At 59.6% G+C, this 15,874-nt stretch overlaps 2 protein-coding genes across 3 annotated transcripts; both read right to left on the reverse strand.

Annotated features, from left to right (window-relative positions):
• ENSA (endosulfine alpha) lies at positions 1-7,197 on the reverse strand. Of its 2 annotated transcripts, none has more exons than XM_068995531.1 (3): positions 7,015-7,197; positions 5,221-5,349; positions 1-2,122 (listed from the first exon to the last, which is right to left on the reverse strand). In XM_068995531.1, exons 1-3 carry the CDS (start codon positions 7,069-7,071, stop codon positions 1,952-1,954), a joined length of 357 nt encoding a protein of 118 aa, XP_068851632.1. In that variant the 5' UTR covers positions 7,072-7,197; the 3' UTR covers positions 1-1,951. The 2 variants fall into 2 exon arrangements, with proteins under 2 accessions (XP_068851632.1, XP_068851633.1); XM_068995532.1 differs by lacking the exon at positions 7,015-7,197 and adding an exon at positions 6,826-6,877.
• A 511-nt stretch (positions 7,198-7,708) lies between these two features.
• GOLPH3L (golgi phosphoprotein 3 like) lies at positions 7,709-15,783 on the reverse strand. The gene is made up of 5 exons (XM_068995530.1): positions 15,698-15,783; positions 14,935-15,126; positions 10,652-10,783; positions 10,427-10,541; positions 7,709-8,796 (listed from the first exon to the last, which is right to left on the reverse strand). Exons 2-5 carry the CDS (start codon positions 15,112-15,114, stop codon positions 8,369-8,371), a joined length of 855 nt encoding a protein of 284 aa, XP_068851631.1. The 5' UTR covers positions 15,115-15,126; positions 15,698-15,783; the 3' UTR covers positions 7,709-8,368.
• Between the last annotated feature and the right edge of the window lie 91 nt (positions 15,784-15,874).

The raw sequence follows: 15,874 nt of genomic DNA on the forward strand, positions 1-15,874 counted from the left end.
TGAACATGTAAAAAATTATATATATTTTTATATATTTGTATCTATTTACAATGTGGCTGGGACAGACAGCCGGACATCCACGGAGGGTGTGCAGCCACCAACCCGGCCAAGTCACACAGGGGCTGGAAAAGTGCTGGAAGCCAGAGCAGGAACCTGTGGGTGCAAGGGGCAGGTCCTAATCCCACCACACTCCTCGTCCCCTCCCAACAGAGTTGCCAGGAGCAGCCCCAGGGCCACCAGAACCTGTTTCTGTTGGCAGGATCCAGGACACACATTCCAGCACACCCTGGGCAAACACTCTCCTGGGGAAGCGACACCTCGGCCAGTGACAGGAAAGTGCCGAGGGTGACACAGCTTCCCGAGGGTGACACAGCTTCCCGAGGGTGACACAGCTTCCCGGGAACGCCCGGGCATCCTTCACCTGCTGCCTCCCTTCCTTTGGCCCTTGTGCTTCCAAGACGGGGCTGAAACTGGGGCAGGTTTCGTGATGCCCTGGCACAGGCGTGCCCGCATTTCCCACTGCTTGGAAAAGGCCACTGGGATCCAGGGCACGAGGCGGGGACAGTGCCACCCCCAGCATGCGTGGCTCTGCAGGGCTGCAGCAACAGGTCATTGGGTTTGGGGCTTTTTTGTTGTGATGTTGGTGTTAGTTTGGGGGTTTTGTTATTTTTTTTCCCAGGCTTGAGACAAAGAAAACACAAAAAGGGAAAAAATGGGAGAAAAAACCACAAATCCAAGCTTGGGATGCTCAACACTTTCAAAACACAGGTTTGCCTCAACGCCTTTCAAATTCCTCTGTCTCTGGTGCTTTTTTCCCCCTTCTGGGTGGTTACCCCCAGTCCTGCCTCTCTCCCTCCACTGTCAGTTCCAGCAGCACAGATCCCTCTCCCTGGCTGCTGCTGCTCCTGCTCTGTGAGCACCAAGCTCTGGCACCAGGCAGGGGCTGCAGGTGCCCAGGCAGGGCTCTGCTGTGTCCTGAGCTCCTGCTGCATCCAGCTCCCTGATGGATTCAGCTCCCACCTCCCTGGTAGGAGCAGAAGAGCTCAGTCCTCACCTCCCCCTTGGCCAGGCACATCCTCACTGAGCAGAACTGCCCAGGGACAGAGAAACTGCCCCCACGGCCTCGGGGCAGCTGAGCCTCTGGCAGAGCCCCTCTGGCCAAATTCAGTCAAGCCCCTCCAGCCACGCCACGCTCAGGGGCAGCTGTGCTGGGGGGCTCTACCCCCGAACCAGCCACAAGATGTTTCAAACACTGCCCAACGCCCCTCTCACACCCCTTGGACACGTTGTCCCTGTGAGCTGAGCCAGGGACAGACCCCAGGCAGCTCAGCCCAACAACAACCCCCAGGATTTTCACCTCAGCCAATTTCTTCACTTTGAAGCTCTAATGCACACACCTGACTATGCTTCCAGACTGGGATCACACCTGCCAGATCAGGGATCACACCTGCCCGATCTAGAATCACATTTTCAAGATCAGGGATCACACCTCCCAGATCTGGGATCACACTTTCCAGACCTGGGATCACACCTGCCAGACGTGGGATCACACTTTCCAGACCTGGGATCACACCTCGTGCCCAGCTGGATCGGTCTCTGCAGACCCCCAACACCTGAAATCCCTTCCCACGCCTTAGCCCTGCGCTCTTCCCTCCTCCAGGCGCCTCCCTGAGCCCTCTCCTGCTCCTCCCGGGGCTCTCCCAGCGAGGAGGCAGCATTCCAGTGGCTCTGGGATGGTTTCAAACAGCAGGAAAATTAAGGCAAAGCCTCGCTGAGGGGAAGGGCCAACCCAACCCTGCCCTCCCCGCTCGGGTTTGGGGTGTGTTCGCTGGAAAGACTCAAACAACTACGTGGGTTCTGGTGCTCCCGTCCCTATGGTACAGTGAAGTTCAATCCATTTAGCCAAAAGAAAAGAAACAAAAAGAGGGAAGCCCCCAGCTGGGAGTGCAGGCTACCCCGCCAGCTTGCTGGTGACGAGCGAGGACTTTCTCTGAGGCAGGTCCTGGGGCGTGGGGATGTGGTCTCCTGTCACCAGGTTCTTGTCAGGCCCTGCACTTGGCAGCTGCTTGTTCTTCATCTTCGCCTTGGCCATGTTGTAGTCACCAGAATCGAAGTATTTTTGCTGCGAGAGGGGGAGGTGTTTGGGTTACTGGGTGTGCAGGAGCATGGGGACAGCAGAGCCATGAGGATCCTTTAGGGCGTGTTGGGATTGCTCTGAACCAGGCCATGGCAACGCCACACGAGGGGGAATTCCAAGCAGTGAGTCTGGCCTGGTTTAAAAGGCCTTTGGCCAAGGGCCAGTGACTCAGCCCAGCCCTGGGTGGCAGCTCCTGACTCAAGGCATCCCTTTCACACATTGACAGGTTCTGGGACCTTTGGCTGTCTGGGACCAGCCTTGACCTACTCTGCCTTTGCACAACAGGGATTTGGTCCCAGTCCAGAGCCTCTGGAATGCTGAGGGCAGGCACAGCAGAGCCAGGTGCCAGTGCCCGAGAGGATCCTCTGGGTTGGGATGATGAGCCAGGGTGACAGAGGAGGACTTTGCCCCAGGGAACACATCCTGGCTGCTGCCAGGACCATCCAGCTCCCAACAGCTGCAGGGTACTGCCTGCAAGGACAGCCTGGGGGCTCCTCCCAGCTCAAAGGGCATTTCAGTGCCTTATCACACACATATCACATCACATCACATCACCCCAGCACTCTGCTCCTTCCCAGCACAGCCTCATCCCAATGCCCTGCAGAGGCTGGAGCCAGGGCAGAGCCTGGGCCAGAGCTGGACAGGGCTTTGCTGGGCACAGGGAGGGCTGGCAGAGCCTGGTTCTGTCCCAAGGTGTCCTCAGGGAACCCAGTGCTGATAAAAAACCTGTACTGGGTGTGCACAGCCAGGTTTGGGATGGACCTGCTGCTGGCCAGGGCTGAGCCTTGGGAATACCAGAACCAGGAGGGGAAAAAGGGATTGTGCAGATGGAATTGTGGCCAGAGGAGCGAGAATGTGTGAGAGACCCTGTGGGCACCAAGCTCAGGGAGGAAGGAGGGGCTGGAGAAGCTCCAAGTGCTTGAGCTGGAATTCCCTGGCAGCCCATGGAGGTCCATGGGGAGCAGAGAACCCCCCACCTTCTAGGTGCTTTTTTAGGATTTCTTTTACTTCATTTTCAGCTCTGCTTTGATGGATAATAAATTCAGTCATTTCCCCAAGTCGAGCCCCTTTTGCCTGTGCTGGTGCTCAGGGACTGAGCCCTCCCTGCCCTTCTCCCAACCCCGGAGCCTTTGGTTGTCCTCCCTGTGCCCTGAGGAGGGCAGGGATGGAGCAGCTTTGGGGACATCTGGAATCCAGCCAGGGCCACCCCCCACGGCCACCACACCCCTCCTTCCCGTGCTGGTTCCCACAGCAGTCCTGGGATCACGGCACGGGGACAGCTGGGAACAGCCAAGACAGGGAAGGGCCAGGACAGACCAAACCCTGCACAGGGGGTGAGAGGGATGCTGTGCTGAGCTGGGAATGGCACTGGGAGTGGCACCTGGAGGGCACTGGGAATGGTGGCACTGGGAATGGCACCAGGACACTGGGAAAGGCAGTACTGGGAATGGCACCAGGACACTGGGAATGGCACTGGGAATGGCACTGGGAATGGCACCTGGAGGGCACTGGGAAAGGCAGTACTGGGAATGGCACCAGGACACTGGGAATGGCACTGGGAATGGCACCTGGAGGGCACTGGGAAAGGCAGTACTGGGAATGGCGGCACTGGGAATGGCACTGGGAGTGGCACCTGGAGAGCACTGGGAGTGGCACCTGGAGGGCACTGGGAGTGGCAGCACTGGGAATGGCACCAGCACACTGGGAAAGGCAGCATTGGGAATGGCACTGGGAATGGCACCTGGAGGGCACTGGGAATGGCAGCAACTGGAATGGCAGCACTGGGAATGGCAGCACTAGAGTGGCACTGTGACAGGCACTGTGACGGGCACTGGGAATGGCCCTGGGAATGGCAGCACGGGAATGGCAGCACTGGAATGGCACTGTGACAGGCACTGGGAATGGCAGCACTGTGACAGGCACTGGGAATGGCAGCATTGGGAATGGCAGCACTGTGACGGGCACTGGGAATGGCAGCATTGGGAATGGCAGCACCAGGAATAGCACTGGGAATGGCAGCATTGGGAATGGCAGCAATGCGACAGGCACTGGGAATGGCAGCATTGGGAATGGCAGCACTGGGAATGGCAGCACTGTGATGGGCACTGGGAATGGCAGCACTGGGAATGGCACTGGGAATGGCAGCATTGGGAATGGCGGCACTGGGAATGGCACTGGGAATGGCAGCACTGGGAATGGCAGCATTGGGAATGGCAGCATTGGGAATGGCGGCACTGGGAATGGCACTGGGAATGGCAGCACTGGGAATGGCAGCACTGTGACGGGCACTGGGAATGGCAGCATTGGGAATGGCAGCATTGGGAATGGCAGCACTGTGATGGGCACTGGGAATGGCAGCACTGGGAATGGCACTGGGAATGGCAGCATTGGGAATGGCAGCATTGGGAATGGCAGCACTGTGACAGGCACTGTGACAGGCACTGGGAGGAGACACAGCCAGTGGCTGCCATCAGCCTGGGAGGGGTTTGTGTTCTCTGTCTCTGGAGCCAGCAGGGCCAAAGCGAGCAGGGCACAGAGGGCACCTGGAGAGGGATTTCATCCCATTCCTGAGGGATTTAACAGCACTCCCAGGGAGCACAGGGAGAGGGTTGGCTTTGCAGTGCAGGTGCAGCTGAGCCCCTGGGCCAGCAAAGTGAAACCAGGGCTAAAACCTCAACCCTGGAGCGCCCCAGGGAGGGATCCAGCGCTTGTTCCACCTCTGCAGTTCAGGGATTTTTCCCAGGTTTCAGGCCAGGGTGTGGCGACACAGTGGGATCTGCTGGGGGGATGCAGAGCCAAGGCAGGCCCTGGAAGGAGGGGGAATTGTGGGCTGATCCCGTGGGCTGATCCCCGTGGGCTGATCCCCATGGGCTGATCCCCATGGCTGATCCCGTGGGCTGATCCCCATGGCTGATCCCCATGGCTGATCCCCGTGGCTGATCCCCGTGGGCTGATCCCGTGGGCTGATCCCCATGGCTGATCCCGTGGGCTGATCCCCGTGGGCTGATCCCCATGGCTGATCCCGTGGGCTGATCCCCGTGGGCTGATCCCCGTGGGCTGTCCCACAAGGGACACTCACATACCCCTTTCTGCAGCCTCTTCATGAGGAAATCGGAGCCCCCGGGCTTCTGGCCCAGGTTGGGATATTTGGCCTTGAGCTTTGCCTCCTCTGCCCTCTCGGGGGGGACGGCTCTGTCCTTCTCCTGAGTGTCCTGGAACACAAAAGGGCTGTGAATCCCCACAGCCCAACACCCACCTGTGCTGCTGTTACACAACCTCCAGCACCACATTCCAGCCCTGCCCTGGAAAAGCACCAGGAAAATATTTCCAACACCTTCCCAGGCACAAACAGCTTCTCCCTGCAGGAGCTGTGGGACAGGGAGAGCTCCTTCCCCTGCCTCCTTCCCACCTGGGAGCCCCTCCAAGCACCCACAATGACATCTGGCTTGGTAAACCGGGCTTTTAGCTGGGATATTGGGAAGGAATTTCTCCCTGGGAGGGTGGGGAGGCCCTGGAATGGAATTCCCAGAGGAGCTGTGGCTGCTTCATCCCCTAGAAGTGTCCAAGGCCAGGCTGGATGGGGCTTGGAGCAGCCTGGGATAGTGGGAGGTGTCCCTGCCCATGGCAGGGGGTGGCACTGGGTGAATTCCAAGATCCCTTCCCACCCAAACCAGTCCATGATTCCATGATTTCCCTTCCCAGATCACCCTGGAGGCAACTTTAGGGGTCCAGGTAGAATTGCAAGGTTCTACTGGAGGATTCTGGGGGGGGTCTCAGATAGGATTTGGCTCTCCTGGGAAGGATTTTAGGGATCCCAGTTAAGATTTGGGGGACCAGGGGAAGATTTCCAGATCCTCAATAGGATTTTGGGCTCCTGGAAAGCATTTTAGAGGATCCCAGGTAGGATTTGGGGGTCCTGGGGAGGATATCAGAAATTCCAAGCAGTGTTTTGGGTATCCTGGGGAGCTTTGGGGGTTCCTAGGTAGGATTTTAGGGCTCAGGGGGTCTGACAGCAGCACCCAAAGCTCTGTCCCCTGAAGCCATTCCATGATCCCTGGCTGCTCCCCGCAGCTCCACATCTCCCAGTCGCCTTTCTCCACACCCATCACTGGTGCCCATCCCCCCGTGTGCCCTGTGCGGGCTGGGGGGGCACCGCTGCACCCCAGAAACCCCCACCCCAAACCCCCCAGCACCCACAACCCCCTCAGCCCCTTCCCACTCCTATCCCAGCACCCTCATCCCACTTACCCCCATCCCCAGTTACCCTCTGCCAGCCCACTCCCATCCCAGTTACCCCCATCCCAGCCCCCTCCCATCCCAGTCATCCTCATCCCAGCCCCCTCCCATCCTAGTTATCCCCATCCCATCCCAGTCATCCTCATCCCAGCCCCCTCCCATCCCAGTTATCCCCATCCCAGCCCCCTCCCATCCCAGTCATCCTCATCCCAGCCCCCTCCCATCCCAGTTATCCCCATTCCAGCCCCCTCCCATCCCAGTTACCCTCTGCCAGCCCCCTCCCATCCCAGTTACCCCCATCGCAGACCCCTCCCATCCCAGTTATCCTCATCCCAGCCCCCTCCCATCCCAGTTATCCCCATCCCAAGCCCTTCCCAGCCCCTTCCCACCCCAGTCACCCCCATCCCAGCCCCCTCCCTCCCACCCCACCAACCCCACGCACCCCCACGCACCCCCCACGCCGCCATCGAGCCCAAGCCGGAAGTCCTGCCCACCCCCAGCCCCACAGCCAATGAGAGCCCGACATTCGCCAGACGGACAACGGAAACAACCAATCCCCGCACAGAACTGGAAAGAGCGACGTGCGGCCGAGCCAGTGGGAGCCGGCCGGACCCCCCTCCCACCCCCGGGGGGTTCCCCACCTGTTTTTCCTGCCCGGTCTCCTCCGTGAAGGCGCCGGTACCGAGCGGGGCTGCCATGGCGGCGAGGGGGGAGCTCCGCTCTCCCTCCGCTGCGTCCAACCCCGCGCCCTGCTCCAAAATGGCCGCCACCGCCTCCAACGCCTCAGCTGTGTGACGGACAGCAGCTCTGCCCAATGAGCGCAGAGAAGAGCCAGCAGTGACGTCACACCCAACCAATCAGTGCGCGCGGGAGGCGGGGCATAGGGATGAGGCGGGACAAGCAACGGGGCGGGGCACCCATGATTGACACGAACGGTGGCCAATGGGAAGGGAGAAACAGCGTGTGGGCGGGGAGAGAGGCGGAGCTTCGGGTGCCCCGGTCCCGCAGTGACGCGACGCCTCCGGTTCGAGACCGGGGCCGGGAGGATGCGGGGACACCGCGCAGGACCAGGGAATGCGGGGACATCCCACACGGCAGCGACGGCTCAAAGCCCCGGAACCGCTCCCGGCCTTGTCCCTGCCGTGAAAAGGCGCCTGGAGGAGGAAGGACCCCACCCCCACCCAGCAGGGAGCATCAGCTGAGACCACCCGCAGCTCACGACACCAGTGTCACCAGCACCCCGGGGACGCCCCGGCCCTCCCGAGCACTGCCAGTGCCCCTTGAGATGCCAGCCCTGGCAGCTGCACCCACCGAAACACGGACAGACCCTGGGGCTGCAGAGAAATACGTTTAAGTGAACTACAGGAGAATAAAGTGGAGGGGGAAGGAAGGGGGCCATGAACAAAAATAATCACAGTTTAACTTTTCTTCTTACTAGAAAGAGCAGCTGAGTCATGGGGGCACACATGGGGGGTCTTTGCAGAGCTGCTCCTCCATGGAGACACGTGGGAGAGGTCTGGGTGCCCCGTGCCAGCCAGGGAGGGGGGGTGGTCCCGGCTGCCCAACACCCCCAAACCCCACCCCAGGAGGGTGTGAGTCCCTCAGGGGAACCCACACTGCCCACACAGCCCCAAGGCGGGACCCGGCTGTGGGAGAGGCAGCCAGGAGTGTGTCCCTGCCCTGTCTTGTGCCGGGGTTTGGCCTCTCGGAGCAGCTCCGGGGCCGGGGCTCTGCCACCCCCAGCTCTGTACTGGCCTCAAGAAGGAAATCCCCGAGGGCAAGGAGTGAAGAGCTACTGCCACCTCTCCCTGGAGAGCACTGGGGCTGCGGGAGTGCCGGGCTCTCCCCTCCCACCTCTGCCTGGGGAGGGGAAAGCAAAATCCCCTGATCCCTCCCCAGGCTGAGCCCACCCACCAGCCCAGGAACTGCCCATCCCTCTGGGGAAACCCCTGGGTCACATCAAGGGTCTCCCCCACCCGGAGCGAGGGAGGGGTTTTAGGACTTATTGAAGGCTGCCAGGACAGCCCAGATCATCTCCGTGCCCCTGGCTTTGGCAGCTTCCACCTCAGGGTCCATATCCAGCAGGTCCTTGGTCCTGTTCATGGCCACGTCGTACTTGTCATCGGCCAGGCTGGCGAAAACGTTCTCCAGCACGTCCGAGGCGTGGGCCAGCACCAGCAGGGCCAGAGTCCTGCGCTCCATGCGCTGGGGGTCGTTGACCCAGCGCTCCAGGACGCTCTCCTGGAGCTTCTTCACCAGGCGCTGCTTCTCGGAGGCGTTGCTGACGGGGTGCGTGGTCATGTCGAAGAGCAGGAAGTTCTGCTTCTCCGTGGTCAGGATGCCCTTCTCAACCAGCGCCTTGGCCAGGCGCTCCCGCACGTTGCGCAGCTGGTACTGCAGCTTGAAGGGGTTCCAGGTCTCTCCTGAGGGGTGGGAGACTCTGCTCGAGCTCTGCTTCCCAATCCCAGCATCCTTCCACCCTCCCGTGCCGTCCGTCTGTCCTGCACGGGCACCGGGCTCTGCCCTGATCCCCTGGCCTGACTTGGACCCTCCTGTCCCACCTGGCAAAGCTCCCAGGCAGCAGATCCCAGGGCAAATCCCTTTGCAAAGCCTCTTCCACCCCTGGCTCAGCCCAGGCTGGGTGAGGCCTCAGCAGGAACTAAAGGAGAGCGAGGTCCAAGATTTCCATCGAGATCCCAATAAAAAACCACCCAGAAAATCCTTCTCTATCCCCACATTCAGCCCAAAAAATGACCCAGAAAATCCTTCTCTGCCCCCACATTCAGCCCAAAAATCCACCCAGAAAATCCTTCTCTGCCCCCACATTCAGCCCAAAAATCCACCCAGATAATCCTTCTCTGCCCCCACATTCAGCCCAAAAATCCACCCAGAAAATCCTTCTCTGCCCCCACATTCAGCCCAATAATCCACCCAGAAAATCCTTCTCTGCCCCCACATTCAGCCCGAAAATCCACCCAGAAAATCCTTCTCTGCCCCCACATTCAGCCCGAAAATCCACCCAGAAAATCCTTCTCTGCCCCCACATCCAGCCCAAAAAATGACCCAGAAAATACTTCCCTGCCCCCACATTCAGCCCAAAAATCCACCCAGAAAATCCTTCTCTGCCCCCACATTCAGCCCGAAAATCCACCCAGAAAATCCTTCTCTGCCCCCACATTCAGCCCAAAAATCCACCCAGAAAATCCTTCTGCCCCCACATTCAGCCCAAAAATCCACCCAGAAAATCCTTCTGCCCCCACATTCAGCCCAAAAATCCACCCAGAAAATCCTTCTGCCCCCACATTCAGCCCAAAAATCCACCCAGAAAATCCTTCTCTGCCCCCACATCCAGCCCAAAAAATGACCCAGAAAATACTTCCCTGCCCCCACATTCAGCCCAAAAATCCACCCAGAAAATCCTTCTCTGCCCCCACATTCAGCCCAAAAAACCACCCAGAAAATCCTTCTCTGCCCCCACATTCAGCCCAAAAATCCACCCAGAAAATCCTTCTCTACCCCCACATTCAGCCCAAAAAATGACCCAGAAATCCTTCTCTGCCCCCACATTCAGCCCAAAAATCCACCCAGAAAATCCTTCTCTGCCCCCACATTCAGCCCAAAAAATGACCCAGAAAATACTTCCCTGCCCCCACATTCAGCCCAAAAATCCACCCAGAAAATCCTTCTCTGCCCCCACATTCAGCCCAAAAAACCACCCAGAAAATCCTTCTCTGCCCCCACATTCAGCCCAAAAAAACACCCAGAAAATCCTTCTCTGCCCCCACATTCAGCCTTCCCCTGCTCTGCCCATCTCCAGGGAATGACCCAGCGATCCAGGGCCAGCCCAGGGAGAGGGGTTTTGGAGGGATCTGAGCATCCAGGGTGATTTTGGGGTTCCCCCCGTTTTGGGGTTCCCTCCCCACTGGATCCTGGCGCTCTGGATGCAGAGGGTGATGCTGGACGTGGGATCCTGGATGGGTTTTGCTGGGCTCTGGGGGATGCTCGGACAGGCCCAGAGGGAGCTGGGACAGTGGAATTTCCAGCTGGCCCTACCAGTGAGCAGCTCTATCCAGGTCTGAACCGTCTCTGCCGACTCCGTGGCCTTGATGTGCCGCAGGGTCTCATCCAGCAGCACATCCCCGGTCGGAGCATCCGACTTCAACAGCACCTGGAGGGAGCAGTGGGAACGCGGGCTCAGAGCTCTGCCGGTCCCCTCCCGGAGCAGATCCCGCTCCAGCAGAGCCCCAAACCCTGCCGGGGCTCCGGCAGGACCCTGACCTTCCTCTCCAGCAGCCTCTTCTTGCGCAGGGACAGCGGCTCCAGGTGGATGCGGCCGCGCAGAGCCAGCTCGATGAGGATCCCGCCCCGCAGCCCCGAGGAGATGCAGTCGTTCCAGAAGGAGGTGTAGCCCTGGGGGAGAGGGTGGGAAGGAATTCTTCCTCCGTTCAGCCTCTCCCTGCTCCTGTCTCTCCGAATCCTCCCAGCCTTCCAAAGGGAGGTGAGAAGCTCCAATTTTCCCCCTTCCTGCCCAAAAGCTCCTGCAAACATTGAGCAGACCAGGCTGTGCCCTTCCTTCTGCACCCACAGCCACGGGGCACACCCGGCTCTGCCCAGCCCCAGCGTGGAAAAAATCCAAGGAAAAGTGAGAAAAGTGGGATCATTTCCATGGGCACAGGAGGATGTTGCTGCTGCTGAGGGGCTGCACCCCCCAGGAGCTCTGCCAGGCTCTGTCCCAGCGCTGGCTGTGGATGTGCCCGGGGACAGAGGAACTGCAATCTGCTCTTTTCCTTGCAGGAATTCCCTCCCTGGCTCCAGGACCCCACTGAGAGTCCCTGGATATACCAAGAAATCAACATCAGGCATGGGAGGAGCTTCCCCACAGCCCATGGGGCTCCAGCAAGACCCAGTTCCCACAGGAGCTTCACAGAGCCACGGAATGGTTTGGGTTGGAAGGGACCTTAAAAATCACCCAGTGCCACCCCCTGCCGTGGGCAGGGACACCTCCCACTGTCCCAGGCTGCTCCAAGCCCCAATGTCCAGCCTGGCCTTGGGCACTGCCAGGGATCCAGGGGCAGCCACAGCTTCTCTGGGCAACCTGTGCCAGGGCCTCACCACCCTCCCAGGGAGGAATTTCTTCCCAAAATCCCACCTCAAGTTCCTCTCTGTCAATTTGAAGCCATCCCCCCCTGTCCTGGCACTCCAGGCTGTTGATGAGGCCTCATCCTGAGAGGTGCAAGCTCCAAAAGCAAAGAATTTGGGAAAGAAGAAGGTGCAAAGTTTGGGAAATACGACCCACAAAGAACCAGGAATTGAAACGGGAATTTGGTGCAGGAAAGAGAGGGCAGAGGGAGAGGAGGAGAAGGGAGATCAGACACATAAAAGGCAGCAGCAAAAAGGAAGGGAATGGCCAGTTCCCACTTCCAGGATAGTCCTGGGCTGCAATTGCAGCCAGGGAGATGGAGCTGGAAGAAATAAACACCTGGACAAGAAAGCCCAGGGAAAGGCAGGGAGGGAATTCGCTGCTCCCTGAGGTTTAACAACACCCAGCTGATGCTTTCCAAGAGAGCTGGCCCCGGTTTGGAGCACTGGGACAGCCCAGGTGACCTTTCCCTTCCCTCCTTCCACTCCTCTTTCACTCCCTGATGAGAACAAAGCCCGATTGTTCCCTTCTGTTCGGTGAGGGCCAACACGGAGCGGCATTCCTTGGATTTCAGAGAGAGCCAGGAGCAGCCAGGGCTCAGGGAGAGGCTCAGGGAGAGGCTTGGGGGGCTGGACTGGCATCTGAGGCGTGCCCAAGGGAAAGGGGATCCCAGGGGGATCAAAGTCACGAGCTGCTCGTCTGCAGGGACATCCCAACACACCTGGAATGGGTTCCTGGGGGGAAACTCCCCTTTTGCTGCTCTTTCTCTGGGTGGAAAACAGGGAGGAAAGGACAGGTCTAAAAGCTACCAGGAGACTGGAGACAAGGTGACCCAATGAGCCCCTCCCCAAGGCAAACAGGCTGGGAACCCTCAGCCCTCTCCCAGGGAAGGTTTTCCAGCCCCATGGCTGAATTCCCGTGCCCAGAGGCTCTGTTTGAGCAGGGCATGAGGACACTGGGCTGGCCCAGCACTGAGAACCATAAAAGACATGAAAACCTTTATTTGCTTTTTTCATTTCCTTGTGAGGGAGGACAAAGCAACCTTTCATCCCTGCCCTCCCGATTTCCGCTCCTGGGTTTTGCTCCTGGCTTTCCAAACAAGTTCTCCAGGAAAGGGTGTGAAGATGAGCAAAAGTTTCAATTTCCTGGTCTGGAGGGCACAACACCCCTAGGAAATTTTAAATTCTAAACCAAACCAGTGGAAAGCTCCTGGGTTACTTCCAGCTTCTGGAATCAGCCTGGTTACAAAAGCCAGGCTGGTTTGCAGCCAGGTCCTCCTACATGGACAGACCGGTGCTTTAAATCATGAAATTACACCGTGAGCTCACTGAATTTGGCAAAAATTGTCTTGTTTTTCCTCAGACATCAAACCATGAGTGAACACCCAAGCTGTGAGCCCAGCTCAGGGCCAGGCTGCTGCTGCCTCTGGTCAGAGGTACAGGAATGTGGAAGGACAGGATGGAAGGGGAAAAAAAAAAAAAGAAAAGCGTGACAAGGTTTTTTCCTGTATTTGTTGTGCTCTCCCAACTTCCTGGTGGCTGAAGGGCTGTTCCCAGGATACATTAACCAAGCTAAGAACACCAAACACAGCCCAGGAAAACAGCAGCCCACTGCACCCCACTCCCAGGCTGCTCTCAAATATTTGCTCCAGGATTATTTGCATCATGTTCCCTTCACAGCCCTGAGCTCCTGCCACTTCCTAGTTGGCTCCCAGATCTTATCTGGGATCCTCAAACACGACAGCCCCAGCCCCTATCACTGTCATCACCCCCAGGCAGGATCCGTGTGACAGCTCAGCACCAGCTGGGACCAACCCAGGAACAGCCAAACCCTATGGAAAAGGAAGTCCAGGCACCTCACAGGAGTTTAATTACACCCCAGATGAATGAAGAGAAGGAGGCCCATCCACCACAGCTCCTCAGGGCAGGAGACAGGTTCACACAGGAATCATGGAATCGTTAAGGCTGGAAAAGATCTCCAGGATCGTTGAGTCCAATCTTGACCAAAGTGGTTTTTGGAGCTGGGGAGCCTCTGTAGAAGGCTCTGCTCTGCCACTGTCACCCCAAGAAGCACCTTGGGCACCTGGTTGGCTTCCCCAGGTCTACAATTCCCCAACTACTCATCAGGAATAGCAGGTTTTAGAATCATGGAATGGTTTGGGTTGGAAGGGACCTTAAAGATCAACCAATCCCATTCCCTGCCACGGGCAGGGACACCCTCCCATAAGCCAGGCTGCTCCAAGCCCCATCCAGCCTGGCCTTGGACACTTCCAGGGATGGGGCAGCCATGGAATAACCCCTGCCAGGGCCTCCCCACCCTCACAGGCAAAGCTTTCCCCACACTGATCCAGAGGATGGATGCAGGGATGAAGACAAGGCACAGTGACAGCACAGGCAGGGCCAGGCAGCTCAGAGAACTCAACACGAGGCACCTTCCCCTTCCCCAGGGCTCCTTCCAGGCAGAGCTGATAAACGAGTTCCTACCAGCTGATAAGCACAAATCAATTCTGTTAGACCAGGATCCCTTTCCCACAGGGAACAGCCCTCTGGGAATAACCAGCTCTGCATCCCCCCACTGCTGCCAAGCAAAGCCAGTGACAGGCACACAAGAGGAGCTCCCAGCACTGACATTCCCACCCAGCCCCATCCCCCTGGAGCTGCACATCCCCACTCCTGCCTGGCCCAGGAAGTCACCAGAGATGCAGCTTCTGTTCCCTCTCCATCGTGGGTCCAGACTCAGCCCGTGCCTGCTTCCAGCTCCCTCTGCTGCCTCTTCCCTCAAAAGCCACCTCTGCTCTTCTCCACATTAATTTTTAAAGAGCAGAGCAGGGCTCAGGGTGTCCCTGTGTGTCTGTCAGCTGCTGCTTTGGGACAGGAGGGTGCCCTGGGCTGCAGAGGAGGATGTTCACCCTTGGATGCACCAGCTGAGGCTACTTTTACCCCATGGCTTTGGCAAAGAACAACCTCCCCTTTGCTCTGCACAAGGCAGTGACACGACACCCCCAGGGCACCTCTCACCTCCTGCCACTGTCCCAGAGACAGACTGGTGGGACAGCAGTTACCAGCCATGCCCACAGCTCAGGTTGCCATCTCCTGGTACAGAGAAGCTGTGGCTGCCCCTGGATCCCTGGAAGTGTCCAAGGCCAGGCTGGACATTGGGGCTTGGAGCAGCCTGGGACAGTGGGAGGTGTCCCTGCCCATGGCAAGGGTTTGGAACTGGATGAGCTTGAAGGTCCCTTCCAACCCAAACCATTCCATGACTCTGTGGTTCTAAGCAGGTTCTAAGAGTCTAAGAGAGCTTTGCTGGAGAGCATCGAGAGGAATCCATCCAATCCCTTCTGCTGCTCCCCGAGAGCCTCAAGTCCAGGCTGGCCACGGCACTGCCACACCACTGCCCATGTGCCACTGGACACCTGCCTCACCTCCTTGTCCTTCAGCCCCAGGAGCAGCACCTCCTCCATGAGCGTGAGGCGGATGTCTTTGGAGTCATCAGGATCGTCCTCGTTCAGGTCTCTGTCTGCAGCCGCATCCTCCTCACCGTCCGGCTTCTTGTCCGAGTTCCTGCCCTCCACCCGCCGGCCCCGGTGCGTGAGCGTCGTCATCTCCCGCTGCAGCTGGGCACAGGAGGGCACAGGTTTGCTGACCACGATGGACAGCGACGGTGCTGAGCCCCCAGACCCACCCCAGACCCTAAGACCGAGGGACGCTCGCCCCTTCTACCCCAGGATCTCCAGCTCCCCCTTCCCAGGGCGGTGTCGCAGGCGGTGACAGGGAGCGGCCGTCAGCCCTCGACGTGCCGGAGGGGACGGTCGCACCCGCAGGTTCTGGAGGGAGCCCCGAGTCCCGGGGGCCGCACGGGCGGGCCCCGCACCCGGAGGGGACGCGGGGCCCCGGCAGCGTCCCGGGCCGATGCGGGACGGCCCCATCCCACCGCCCGCGACCCCCGCTCTGTCCCACTCGCCTCCCAACCCCGCCCGGCTCTGCCCCACCCCCCCTCCCCGGCTCTGTCCCACCCCTCCCGGCCCCGGCCCGGCTCCATCCCACCCCCCCGGCCCGCTCCGTCTCGCCCCGCCGGAGCAGCCCCGCTCCATCCCGCCCGCCGCCGCAGCGCCCCGCGGGTGAAGATTCACCCCCTCCAGGGGGTCCGGGGGCTGCCAACGCCCCCCGCCCGCTGCCCGGCCTCACCGCGGCCCGGCGGGTCCGCCCGCCCCGCTCCGCTCCGGGGCCGCGGGCAGGAAAAGCCTCCGCGGGGCCGCCGCCGCTTCCTGGGCTCCGCTGGCCCCGCCCAGGCCGCGGCTCCGCCAATGGGAGCCCGCGCGGGCCGGAGCAGCCAATGAGCGCGGCCGGGCTGGGCTGAGGGGC

This window comes from Aphelocoma coerulescens, chromosome 25 (genome assembly GCF_041296385.1).
Source record: "Aphelocoma coerulescens isolate FSJ_1873_10779 chromosome 25, UR_Acoe_1.0, whole genome shotgun sequence".
NCBI lineage: Eukaryota > Metazoa > Chordata > Aves > Passeriformes > Corvidae > Aphelocoma > Aphelocoma coerulescens.